The 13,499-nt window shown below is 49.4% G+C and overlaps 1 protein-coding gene across 1 annotated transcript in view; it reads left to right on the top strand.

Annotated features, from left to right (window-relative positions):
* Nucleotides 1-70: 70 nt before the first annotated feature.
* Nucleotides 71-13,499, top strand: part of PRR12 (proline rich 12) — a 63,187-nt gene continuing 49,758 nt past the window's right edge. The window contains exons 1-2 of the mRNA XM_086871549.1: nucleotides 71-203; nucleotides 7,869-7,981. Of these exons, the coding sequence (XP_086727675.1) occupies nucleotides 118-203; nucleotides 7,869-7,981 (199 nt within the window). The 5' untranslated portion in view covers nucleotides 71-117. The remainder of the gene's footprint in view (nucleotides 204-7,868; nucleotides 7,982-13,499) is intronic.

The raw sequence follows: 13,499 nt of genomic DNA, 5'->3' as shown, positions 1-13,499 counted from the left end.
CCGCTCCATCATGGCGGCTCCGTGAGCGCCTCTCCCCGCCCGGCCGCCCCCCCCCGGCCTCCCCCCCCCCGGTCCCCTCGATCCCCTCCCGGTCCGGCCCCGGGGGGCGCCGCCCCCATGGACAGGAACTACCCGGCCGCCGGGTTCGGGGATCCGCTGAGCGCCGGGCCCGGCTGGAGCTACGAGCGCTCGGCCAAGGCCAGGTGAGGGGAGGGGGGGGGCGGTTTGTGAGGGGAGAGGGAACGGCGGGAACGGCGGGGGGGCGGCTCTGAGGGGGGATGGGGGGAGGGGGTCGCGGTTTGGGGGTTCGGGGGGGTTTGGGGGGTGGGGGAGGGAATTTGGGGGGTCCCCGGTGGGGTGGGGGGTACGGGGAGGGGAGCTGGGGTCCCGTTATACCGGGAATTTTGGGGTGTACGGGGAATTTTGGGGTGCTGGGATCCCGTTATACCGGGAATTTTGGGGTGTACGGGGAATTTTGGGGTGTCTGGTCCCGTTATAACAGGAATTTTGGGGTGTCTGGTTCGGTTATAACAGGAATTTTGGGGTGTAGATGGAATTATTGGGGTGTCTGGTCCCGTTATAGCGGGAATTTTGGGGTGTAAATGGAATTTTGGGGTGCTGGGGTCCCGTTATACCGGGAATTTTGGGGTGTACATTGAATTTTGGGGTGTCTGGTCCCACTATACTGGGAATATTGGGGTGTCTGGTCCTGTTCTAATGGGAATTTTGGGGTGTAGATGGAATTTTGGGGTGTCTGGTCCTGTTTTAATGGATATTTGGGGGTGTACATTGAATTTGGGGTGCTGGGATCCCATTGTAATGGGAATTTTGGGGTGTAGATGGAACTATTGGGGTGTCTGGTCCTGCTCTAATGGGAATTTTGGGGTGTAGGTGGAATTTTGGGGTGTCTGGTCCCGTTATACCGAGAATTTTGGGGTGTAGATGGAATTTTGGGGTGTCTGGGTCCCGTTATACCGGGAATTTTGGGGTGTACATTGAATTTTGGGGTGCTGGGATCCCGTTATAACGGGAATTTTGGGGTGTACATTGAATTTTGGGGTGTCTGGTCCTGTTTTAATGGAAATTTTGGGGTGTAGGTGGAATTTTGGGGTGCTGGGATCCCGTTATAACAGGAATTTTGGGGTGTACCGGGAATTTTGGGGTGTCTGATACCGTTAGACCGGGAATTTTGGGGTGTAGATTGAGTTTTGGGGTGTCTAATCGCATTTCACTGGGAATATTGGGGTGTCTGGTCCCGTTATAATGGGAATTTTGGGGTGTAGATGGAACTATTGGGGTGTCTGGTCCTGTTCTAATGGGAATTTTGGGGTGTACATTGAAGTTTGGGGTGCTGGGATCCCGTTGTAACGGGAATTTTGGGGTGTCCCAGCAATACTGGGGTGCTGGGATCCCATTATACCGGGAATTTTGGGGTGTCCTGGCTCTGTTGGGCTGTTGGGATCCCGTCATACCGGGAATTTTGGGGTGTATGTGGAATTTTGGGGTGCTGGGATTCCGTTCTAATGGGAATTTTGGGGTGTAGATGGAATATTGGGGTGTCTGGTCCTGTTCTAATGGGAACTTTGGGGTGCTGGGGTCCTGTTATGACGGGAATTTTGGGGTGTAGGTGGAATTTTGGGGTGTTTGGTCCTGTTCTAATGGATATTTGGGGTGTACATTGAATTTTGGGGTGCTGGAATCCCGTTATACCGGGAATTTTGGGGTGTAGATGGAATTTTGGGGTGCTGGGATCCCGTTATAATGGGAATTTTGGGGTGTCTGGTCCCGTTAGAATGGGAATTTTGGGGTGTAGATGGAATTTTGGGGTGTCTGGTCCCGTTAGAATGGGAATTTTGGGGTGTACATTGAATTTTGGGGTGTCTGGTCCTGTTCTAATGGGACTTTTGGGGTGTAGATGGAATAATTGGGGTGTCTGGTCCTGATTTAATGGGAATTTTGGGGTGCTGGGGTCCCGTTGTGACGGGAATTTTGGGGTGTACGTGGAATTTTGGGGTGTTGGGATCCTGTTATAGTGGGAATTTTGGGGTGTAGATGGAATAATTGGGGCGTTGGGTTCCGTTATTCTGGGAATTTTGGGGTGTCTGGTCCCGTTATACCGGGAATTTTGGGGTGTAGATGGAATTTTGGGGTGCTGGAATCCCGTTATAACGGGAATTTTGGGGTGTAGATGGAATTTTGGGGTGTCTGGTCCTGTTTTAATGGATATTTGGGGGTGTACATTGAATTTGGGGTGCTGGGATCCCATTGTAATGGGAATTTTGGGGTGTAGATGGAACTATTGGGGTGTCTGGTCCTGCTCTAATGGGAATTTTGGGGTGTAGGTGGAATTTTGGGGTGTCTGGTCCCGTTATACCGAGAATTTTGGGGTGTAGATTGAATTTTGGGGTGTCTGGGTCCCGTTATACCGGGAATTTTGGGGTGTACATTGAATTTTGAGGTGCTGGGATTCCGTTCTAACGGGAGTTTTGGGGTGTAGATGGAATTTTGGGGTGTCTGGTCCTGTTCTAATGGGAATTTTGGGGTGTACATTGAATTTTGGGGTGCTGGGATCCCGTTATAACAGGAATTTGGGGGTGTAGATGGAATTTTGGGGTGTCTGGTCCCGTTATACCGGGAATTTTGGGGTGTACATTGAATTTTGGGGTGCTGGGATTCTGTTCTAATGGGAATTTTGGGGTGTACATGGAATTTTGGGGTGTCTGGTCCTGTTTTAATGGATATTTGGGGGTGTACATTGAATTTTTGGGTGCTGGGATCCCGTTATAACAGGAATTTTGGGGTGTAAATGGAATTTTGGGGTACTGGGATTCTGTTCTAATGGGATTTTTGGGGTGTACATTGAATTTTGGGGTGTCTGCTCCCGTTATACCGGGAATTTTGGGGTGTAGATGGAATTTTGGGGTGTCTGGTCCTGTTTTAATGGATATTTTGGGGTGTAGGTGGAATTTTGGGGTGCTGGGATCCCGTTATAATGGGAATTTTGGGGTGTACAGGGAATATTGGGGTGTCTGATACCGTTGTACCGGGAATTTGGGGGTGTAGATTGAGTTTTGGGGTGTCTGGTCCCACTACACTGGGAATATTGGGGTGTCTGGTCCCGTTATACCGGGAATTTTGGGGTGTACGTGGAATATTGGGGTGCTGGGATCCCGTTATAACGAGAATTTGGGGGTGTACGGGGAATTTTGGGGTGTCTGGTCCCGTTACAATGTGAATTTTGGGGTGTAGATGGAATTATTGGGGTGTCTGGTCCTGTTCTAATGGGAATTTTGGGGCGTACATGGAATTTTGGGGTGCTGGGAGTCTGTTAGATTGGGAATTTTGGGGTGTAGATGGAATTTTGGGGTGTCTGATACCATTATAATGGGAATTTGGGGGTGTACATTGAATTTGGGGTGTTGGGATCCCGTTACAATGGGAGTTTTGGGGTGTACATTGAATTTGGGGTGCTGGGATCTCCTTACACCGGGAGTTTTGGGGTGTCCCAGCCCTGCTGGGGTGCTGGGATCCCGTTACAATGGGAATTTTGGGGTGTACATTGAATTTTGGGGTGTTTGGTCCCATTATAACAGGAATTTTGGGGTGTAGATGGAATTTTGGGGTGTCTGGTCCTGTTTTAATGGATATTTGGGGGTGTACATTGAATTTTGGGGTGCTGGGATCCCATTGTAATGGGAATTTTGGGGTGTAGATGGAATTATTGGGGTGTCTGCTCCCATTATAACGAGAATTTTGGGGTGTACGTGGAATTTTGGGGTGCTGGGTTTCTGTTCTAATGGGAATTTTGGGGTGTACATGGAATTTTGGGGTGTCTGGTCCCGTTTTAATTGGAATTTTGGGGTGTAGATGGAATTTTGGGGTGTCTGGTCCCGTTTTAATTGGAATTTTGGGGTGTAGATGGAATTTTGGGGTGTCTGGTCCTGTTTTAATGGATATTTGGGGGTGTACATTGAATTTTGGGGTGCTGGGATCCCGTTGTAATGGGAATTTTGGGGTGTACATTGAATTTTGGGGTGCTGGGATCCCATCACAATGGGAATTTGGGGTGTAGGTGGAATTTTGGGGTGTCTGGTCCTGTTTTAATGGATATTTTGGGGTGTACATTGAATTTTGGGGTGCTGGGAGTCTGTTAGATTGGGAATTTTGGGGTGTAGATGGAATTTTGGGGTGCTGGGATCCCGTTATAACGGGAATTTTGGGGTGTCTGGTCCCGTTACAATGTGAATTTTGGGGTGTACATTGGATATTGGGGTGTCTGGTCCTGTTCTAATGGGAATTTTGGGGTGTACATTGAATTTGGGGTGCTGGGATCTCGTTACAATGGGAGTTTTGGGGTGCTGGGGATGGCAGCACTGGGATTTGGGGTGTTCAGGATTTGGGGTGTTCAGGATTTGGGGTGTTCTGGATTTGGGGTGTTCCAGGATTTGGGGTGTTCAGGATTTGGGGTGTTCTGGATTTGGGGTGTTCAGGATTTGGGGTGTTCCCAGATTTGGGGTGTACCAGGATTTGGGGTGTTCAGGATTTGGGGTGTTCAGGTTTTGGGGTGTTCAGGATTTGGGGTGTTCAGGATTTGGGGTTTTGGAGGATTTGGGGTGTTCAGGATTTGGGGTTTTGGAGGATTTGGGGTGCTCCAGGATTTGGGGTGTTGGGATCCTGTTGTATCGGATTTTGGGGTTCCGGAGGATTTGGGGTGTTCAGGATTTGGGGTGTTCAGGATTTGGGGTGTTCTGGGATTTGGGGTGTTCAGGATTTGGGGTGTTCAGGATTTGGGGTGTTCCAGAATTTGGGGTGTTCAGGATTTGGGGTGTTCTGGATTTGGGGTGCTCAGGATTTGGGGTGTTCAGGATTTGGGGTGTTCAGGATTTGGGGTGTTCAGGATTTGGGGTGTTCAGGATTTGGGGTGTTCTGGGATTTGGGTGTTCAGGACTTGGGGTGTTCTGGGATTTGGGGTGTTGGGATCCTGTTGTATCGGATTTTGGGGTTCTGGAGGATTTGGGGTGTTCAGGACTTGAGGTGTTCAGGACTTGAGGTGTTCGAGGATTTGGGGTGCTCCAGGATTTGGGGTGTTCAAGATTTGGGGTGTTGGAAGATTTGGGGTGTTCAGGATTTGGGTGTTGCAGGATTTGGGGTGTTCCCGGATTTGGGGTGCTCCGGGATTTGGGGTGTTCAGGATTTGAGGTGTTCAGGATATGGGGTGCTCCGGGATTTGGGGTGTTCAGGATTTGGGGTGTTCAGGATATGGGGTGCTCCGGGATTTGGGGTGTTCAGGATTTGGGGTGTTCCAGGATTTGGGGTGTGCAGGATTTGGGGTGTTGGGATCCTGTTGTATCGGATTTTGGGGTTCCGGAGGATTTGGGGTGTTCTGGGATTTGGGGTGTTCGGGGATTTGGGGTGTTCTGGGATTTGGGGTGTTCTGGGATTTGGGGTGTTCTGGGATTTGGGGTGTTCAGGATTTGGGGTGCTCCGGGATTTGGGGTGTTCAGGATTTGGAGTTCTGGAGGATTTGGGGTGTTTAGGATTTGGGGTGTTCGAGGATTTGGGGTGTTCCCAGATTTGGGGTGTTCCCGGATTTGGGGTGCTCCAGGATTTGGGGTGTTTGGATCCTGTTGTATCGGATTTTGGGGTTCTGAAGGATTTGGGGTGTTCAGGATTTGGGGTGTTCCCAGATTTGGGGTGTTCAGGATTTGGGGTGTTCAGGATTTGGGGTGTTGCAGGATTTGGGGTGTTCAGGATTTGGGGTGTTCAGGATTTGGGGTGCTCAGGATTTGGGGTGTTCAGGATTTGGGGTGTTGGGATCCTGTTGTATCGGATTTTGGGGTTCTGGAGGATTTGGGGCGCAGCAGGAGCTGAGTGTGTCACACCTGTGTGTGTCACACCTGTGTGTGTCACACCTGTGTCTGTGTCACACCTGTCTGTGTCACACCTGTGTCACACCTGTCTGTGTCACACCTGTCTGTGTCACACCCATGTCACACCTGTGTGTGTGTGTGTCACACCTGTCTGTGTCACACCTGTGTGTGTCACACCTGTGCCTGTGTCACACCTGAGTGTGTCACACCTGTGTGAGTGTGGCTGTGTCACACCTGAGTGTGTCACACCTGTGTGAGTGTGGCTGTGTCACACCTGTGCCTGTGTCACACCTGTGTGTGTCACACCTGTGTGAGTGTGGCTGTGTCACACCTGTGCCTGTGTCACACCTGTGTGTGTCACACCTGTGTGTGTCACACCTGTCTGTGTCACACCTGAGTGTGTCACACCTGTGTGAGTGTGCCTGTGTCACACCTGTGCCTGTGTCACACCTGAGTGTGTCACACCTGAGTGTGTCACACCTGTGTGAGTGTGGCTGTGTCACACCTGTGCCTGTGTCACACCTGTGTGTGTCACACCTGTGCCTGTGTCACATCTGTCTGTGTCACACCTGAGTGTGTCACACCTGTGCCTGTGTCACACCTGAGTGTGTCACACCTGAGTGTGTCACACCTGTGCCTGTGTCACACCTGTGTGTGTCACACCTGTGCCTGTGTCACACCTGTGTGAGTGTGGCTGTGTCACACCTGAGTGTGTCACACCTGTGCCTGTGTCACACCTGTGTGTGTCACACCTGAGTGTGTCACACCTGTGCCTGTGTCACACCTGTGTGTGTCACACCTGTGCCTGTGTCACACCTGTGTGTGTCACACCTGAGTGTGTCACACCTGTCTGTGTCACACCTGAGTCTGTAACAATTGTGTGTGTCACACCTGTGTGTGTAACAACTGTGTCACACCTGTCTGTGTCACACCTGACTGTAACAATTGTGTGTGGCTGTGTCACACCTGAGTGTGTCACACCTGTGCCCGTGTCACACCCGTGTCGTGCCTGTGTGTGGCTGTGTCACACCTGTGTGTGTCACACCTGAGTGTGTAACAACTGTGTGTGGCTGTGTCACACCTGAGTGTGTCACACCTGTGTGTGTCACACCTGTCTGTGTCACACCTGTGTCACACCTCTCTGTGTCACACCTGAGTGTGTCACACCTGTGTGTGTGTGTGTGTCACACCTGTGTCACACCTCTCTGTGTCACACCTGTGTGTGTCACACCTGTCTGTGTCACAGCTGTGTCACACCCATGTCACACCTGTGTGTGTCACACCTGTGTCTGTGTCACACCTGTCTGTGTCACACCTGTCTGTGTCACACCTGTGTCACACCTGTGTGTGTCTGTGTCACACCTGTGTCACACCTGTCTGTGTCACACCTGTCTGTGTCACACCCATGTCACACCTGTGTGTCTGTGTCACACCTGTGTCACACCTGTCTGTGTCACACCTGTCTGTGTCACACCTGTCTGTGTCACACCCATGTCACACCTGTGTGTGTCTGTGTCACACCTGTGTCACACCTGTGTCACATCTGTCTGTGTCACACCTGTCTGTGTCATACCCATGTCACACCTGTGTGTGTGTGTGTGTCACACCTGTGTCACACCGGTCTGTGTCACACCGGTCTGTGTCACACCTGTCTGTGTCACACCAGTCCCTATCCCTGGCCTGGCGTACGGGGGAGTTTTGGGGCAGGTGACAATCCCGTGTGCCACCCCCCATGTCCCCAGTGGGTGTGGGGAGGTGACACCTGTGACACCTGTCACCCTAAAGGGTGTGGGGAGGTGACACCTGTGACACCCCTGTGTGTCCCCAATGGCTGTGGTGTGGGGGAGGTGACACCTGTGTACCCAGAGGGTGGGGGGGGGTGACACCCGTGTCCCCAAAGGGTGTGGTGGGTCCGGGGGAGGTGACACCTGTGTCCCCCACACCAGTGTGGCCCGTGCCACTCTCATGTGACACCGCTGTCCCCTCTTGTGTCCCCAGCCTGGTGTACGGGGGCTCGCGAGGGTCACACCCCGACCCCGACCTGCTGCACCGGCAGCCCTACGGAGCCCCCCACCCGCTGCAGGGCTATGCGGCCAACCACCACCCGCCAGGTACGGCTGTCACCTGTGTGTCACCTGTGTGTCACCTCCTGTCACCGCCTGTCACCTCCTGTCACCTCCTGTCACCTCCTGTCACCCCCCTGTCATTTCCTGTCACCCCCCTGTCACTTCCTGTCACCCCCTTGTCACTTCCTGTCACCCCCCCGTCACCCCGACCCACCCTAACCCCAGCTCCCTGTGTCACCTTGTCACTGCCGCCTGTGTCACCCTGGGACGTTCGGTCCCCTCACGTTTCCCGCTCTTTTTCTCCCCTCACATTTCCCGCTCTTTTCTCCCCTCACGTTTTCCCGCTCTTTTTCTCCCCTCACATTTCCCGCTCTTTTCTCCCCTCACATTTCCCGCTCTTTTCTCCCCTCACGTTTCCCGCTCTTTTCTCCCCTCACGCTTTCCTTTTTTTTCTCTTACATTTCCCACTCTTTTCACCTCACATTTCCACCCTTTTCCCCTCACATTTTCCACCCTTTTCTCCCCTCACATTTCCTACCATTTTCTCCCCTCACGTTTTCCCTCTTTTCTCCTCGTATTTTCTACCCTTTCTCTCACATTTCCACCCTTTTTCCTTACCATTTTCCACCCTTTTCTCAGCTCGCATTTCCCGCTCTTTTCACCTCACATTTCCACCCTTTTCCTTCCGTGTTTCCCGCTCTTTTCTCCCCTCACGATTCCCGTCCTGTTTCTCCTCACCTTTTCCGCCTTTTTCCCCTCATGTTCTTTGCTGCTTTCACTTCATGTTTCCACCCTTTTCCCCTCACATTCCTGCTTTTTTCACCTCACATTTCCACCCTTTTCCCTTCCCATTTTCCACCCTTTTCTCCCCTCACATTTCCTACCATTTTCTCCCCTCACGTTTTCCCTCTTTTCTCCTCGTATTTTCTACCCTTTCTCTCACATTTCCACCCTTTTTCCTTCCCATTTTCCACCCTTTTCTCAGCTCACATTTCCCGCTCTTTTCACCTCACATTTCCACCCTTTTCCCTTCACATTTCCCGCTCTTTTCACCCCTCACGATTCCCATCCTGTTTCTCCTCACCTTTTCCGCCTTTTTCCCCTCATGTTCTTTGCTGCTTTCACTTCGTGTTTCCACCCTTTTCCCCTCACGTTTCCCACTCTTTTCACCTCACATTTCCACCCTTTTCCCCTCACATTTTCCACCCTTTTCTCCCCTCACATTTCCTACCATTTTCTCCCCTCACGTTTTCCCTCTTTTCTCCTCGTATTTTCTACCCTTTCTCTCACATTTCCACCCTTTTTCCTTCCCATTTTCCACCCTTTTCTCAGCTCGCATTTCCCACTCTTTTCACCTCACATTTCCACCCTTTTCCTTCCGTGTTTCCCGCTCTTTTCTCCTCTCACGATTCCCATCCTGTTTCTCCTCACCTTTTCCGCCTTTTTCCCCTCATGTTCTTTGCTGCTTTCACTTCGTGTTTCCACCCTTTTCCCCTCACATTTCCTGCTCTTTTCCCCTCACATTTCCACCCTTTTCCCTTCCCATTTTCCACCCTTTTCTCCCCTCATGATTCCCACTCTCTTCTCCCCTCACATTTTCTGTTCTTTTCCCGTCATGTTTTCTACTCTTTTCACCTCACATTTCCACCCCTTTCCCCTCACGTTTCCCGCTCTTTTCTCCCCTCACATTTCCCACTCTTTTCCCCTCACATTTCCCACTCTTTTCCCTTCACATTTTCCACTCTTTTCCTCTCACATTTTCCACCCTTTTCCCCTCACATTTTCCACTCTTTTCACCTCATATTTCTCGCCCTTTTTTCCCCTCACATTTTCTGCTCTTTTCCCGTCACGTTTTCTACTCTTTCCCCCTCACATTTTCCACTCTTTTCCTTTCACATTTTCCACTCTTTTCCTTTCACATTTCCCACCCTTTTCCCCTCACATTTCCACTCTTTTCCTCTCACATTTTTCAATCTTTTCCCCTCACGTTTCCCACTCTTTTCCCCTCACATTTTCTGCTCTTTTCCCATCACGTTTTCTACTCTTTTCACCTCACATTTCCACCCCTTTCCCTTCACATTTCCCACCCTTTTCTCCCCTCACGTTTTCCTTCTCTTTTTTCCTTGTGTTTTCTACCCTTTTTACCTCACATTTCCCACTCTTTTCCCCTCACATTTCCCACTCTTTTCCTCTCACATTTTTCACTCTTTCCCCCTCACATTTGCTGACCTTTTCCCCTCACATTTTCTGCTCTTTTCCCATCACGTTTTCTACTCTTTTCCTCTCACATTTCCACTTTTTTCCCTTCACGTTTCCTGCTTTTTTCTCCCCTCACAATTCCCGTCTTGATTCACCTCACCTTTTCCTCCTTTCTCCCCTCACGTTTTCCCGCTCTTTTCCCCCTTGTATTTTTTACCCTTTTTACCTCACATTTCCCACTTTTTCCCCTCACATTTTTCACTCTTTTCCCCTCACATTTTCCACTCTTTTCCCCTCACATTTTCCACTCTTTTCCTCTCACATTTTTCACTCTTTTCCCCTCACATTTTTCACTCTTTTCCCCTCATATTTTCCACTCTTTTCCCCTCACATTTCCCACTCTTTTTCCCTCACATTTCCCACTCTTTTTCCCTCACATTTCCCACTCTTTTCCCCTCACATTTTCCACTCTTTTCCTCTCACATTTTTCACTCTTTCCCCCTCACATTTGCAGACCTTTTCCCCTCACACTTTCTGCTCTTTTCCCGTCACGTTTTCTACTCTTTTCCTCTCACATTTCCACCCCTTTCCCTTCACGTTTCCTGCTTTTTTCTCCCATCACAATTCCCGTCTTGTTTCCCCTCACCTTTTCCTCCTTTCTCCCCTCACGTTTTCCCGCTCTTTTCTCCCCTCACGTTTTCCCGCTCTTTTCCCCCTTGTATTTTCTACCCTTTTCCCCTCACATTTTCCACTCTTTTCCCCTCACATTTTCCACTCTTTTCCCCTCACATTTTCCACCCTTTTCCCCTCACATTTTCCACTCTTTTCCTTTCACATTTTCCACCCTTTTCCCCTCACATTTCCACTCTTTTCCCCTCACGTTTCCCACTCTTTTCCCCTCACATTTTCTGTTCTTTTCCCATCACGTTTTCTACTCTTTTTACCTCACATTTTCCACCCTTTTTCCTTCACGTTTCCCGCTCTTTTCTCCCCTCACGTTTCCCGACCTTTTCTCCCCTCACCTTTTCCCTCTCTTTTCTCCTTATATTTTCTACCCTTTTTACCTCACATTTTCCACCCTTTTTCCTTCACATTTTCCACTCTTTTCTCCTCACATTTTCCACCCTTTTCCCGTCACATTTTCCCCCCTTTTCTCCTCTCACAGTTCCCGTCTTGTTTCCCCTCACCTTTTCCACCTTTTTTGCTTCACATTTGCCGCTTTTCTCCCCTTACGTTTCCCGCCCTTCTTCCATCACATGTCCCATCCTTTCCTCTTCGCATTTCCCACTCTTTTCCCCTCACATTTCCCACTCTTCTCCACTCACATTTCCCACTCTTCTCCCCTCACATTTCCCACTCTTTTCCCCTCACATTTTCCACTCTTTTCCCCTCACATTTTCCACTCTTTTCCTCTCACATTTTTCACTCTTTTCCCCTCACATTTGCTGACCTTTTCCTCTCACATTTTTGCTCTTTTCCCTTCACGTTTTCTTCTCTTTTCCTCTCACATTTTCCACCCTTTTCCCCTCACATTTCTCGCCCTTTTTTCCCCTCACATTTTCCACCCTTTTCCCCTCACATTTGCTGCCCTTTTCCCCTCTCATTTCTTGCCTTTTTTTCCCTTCACATTTTCTGTTCTTTTCCCATCACGTTTTGTACTCTTTTCACCTCACATTTCCACCCCTTTCCCTTCACATTTCCCGCTCTTTCCTCCCCTCACCTTTTCCCTCTCTTTTCTCCTTATATTTTCCACCCTTTTTCCTTCACATTTTCCACTCTTTTCTCCTCACATTTTCCACCCTTTTCCCGTCACATTTTCCACCCTTTTCTCCTCTCACAGTTCCCGTCTTGTTTCCCCTCACCTTTTCCACCTTTTTTGCTTCACATTTGCCGCTTTTCTCCCCTTACGTTTCCCGCCCTTCTTCCATCACATGTCCCATCCTTTCCTCTTCGCATTTTCCACTCTTTTCCCCTCGCATTTCCCACTCTTTTCCCCTCACATTTCCCACTCTTTTCCTCTCACATTTTCCACCCTTTTCCCCTCACATTTCCCACTCTTTTCCCCTCACATTTTCCACTCTTTTCCCCTCACATTTTCCACTCTTTTCCCCTCACATTTCCCACTCTTTTCGCCTCACATTTCCCACTCTTTTCCCCTCACATTTTCCACTCTTTTCCTCTCACATTTTTCACTCTTTCCCTCTCACATTTTCCACTCTTTTCCCCTCACATTTTCCACTCTTTCCCCTCACATTTCTCGCCCTTTTTCCCCCTCACATTTTCTGCTCTTTTCCCATCACGTTTTCTACTCTTTTCCTCTCACATTTCCACCCCTTTCCCTTCACGTTTCCTGCTTTTTTCTCCCATCACAATTCCCGTCTTGTTTCCCCTCACCTTTTCCTCCTTTCTCCCCTCACGTTTCCCGCTCTTTTCTCCCCTCACGTTTTCCCTCTCTTTTTTCCTTGTATTTTCTACCCTTTTTACCTCACATTTTCCACCCTTTTTCCTTCACATTTTCCACTCTTTTCCCCTCATATTTTCCACTCTTTTCCTCTCACATTTTTCACTCTTTTCCCCTCATATTTTCCACTCTTTTCCCCTCACATTTCCCACTCTTTTTCCCTCACATTTCCCACTCTTTTCCTCTCACATTTTCCACTCTTTTCCCCTCACATTTCCCACTCTTTTCCCCTCACATTTTCCACTCTTTTCCTCTCACATTTTTCACTCTTTCCCCCTCACATTTGCTGACCTTTTCCTCTCACATTTTTGCTCTTTTCCCATCACGTTTTCCACTCTTTTCCTCTCACATTTTCCACCCTTTCCCCTCTCATTTCTCACCCTTTTTTCCCCTCACATTTTCTGCTCTTTTCCCATCATGTTTTCTACTCTTTTCACCTCACATTTCCACCCCTTTCCCTTCACATTTCCCGCTCTTTTCTCCCCTCACGTTTTCCTTCTCTATTTTCCTTGTATTTTCTACCCTTTTTACCTCACATTTCCCACTCTTTTCCCCTCACATTTCCCACTCTTTTCCCCTCACATTTCCCACTCTTTTCCCCTCACATTTTCCACTCTTTTCCTCTCACATTTTTCACTCTTTCCCCCTCACATTTGCTGACCTTTTCCTCTCACATTTTTGCTCTTTTCCCATCATGTTTTCCACTCTTTTCCTCTCACATTTTCCACCCTTTTCCCCTCACGTTTCCCACTCTTTTCCCCTCACATTTTCCACCCTTTTCCCCTCACATTTCCCACTCTTTTTCTCTCACATTTTCCACCCTTTTCCCCTCACATTTTCTGTTCTTTTCCCATCACGTTTTCTACTCTTTTCACCTCACATTTCCACCCCTTTCCCTTCACA

Source organism: Cyanistes caeruleus, chromosome 36 (genome assembly GCF_971803275.1).
Source record: "Cyanistes caeruleus chromosome 36, bCyaCae1.hap1.1, whole genome shotgun sequence".
In the NCBI taxonomy this organism is placed as follows: domain Eukaryota; kingdom Metazoa; phylum Chordata; class Aves; order Passeriformes; family Paridae; genus Cyanistes; species Cyanistes caeruleus.
This window is presented reverse-complemented; position numbering and strand designations above follow the sequence as displayed.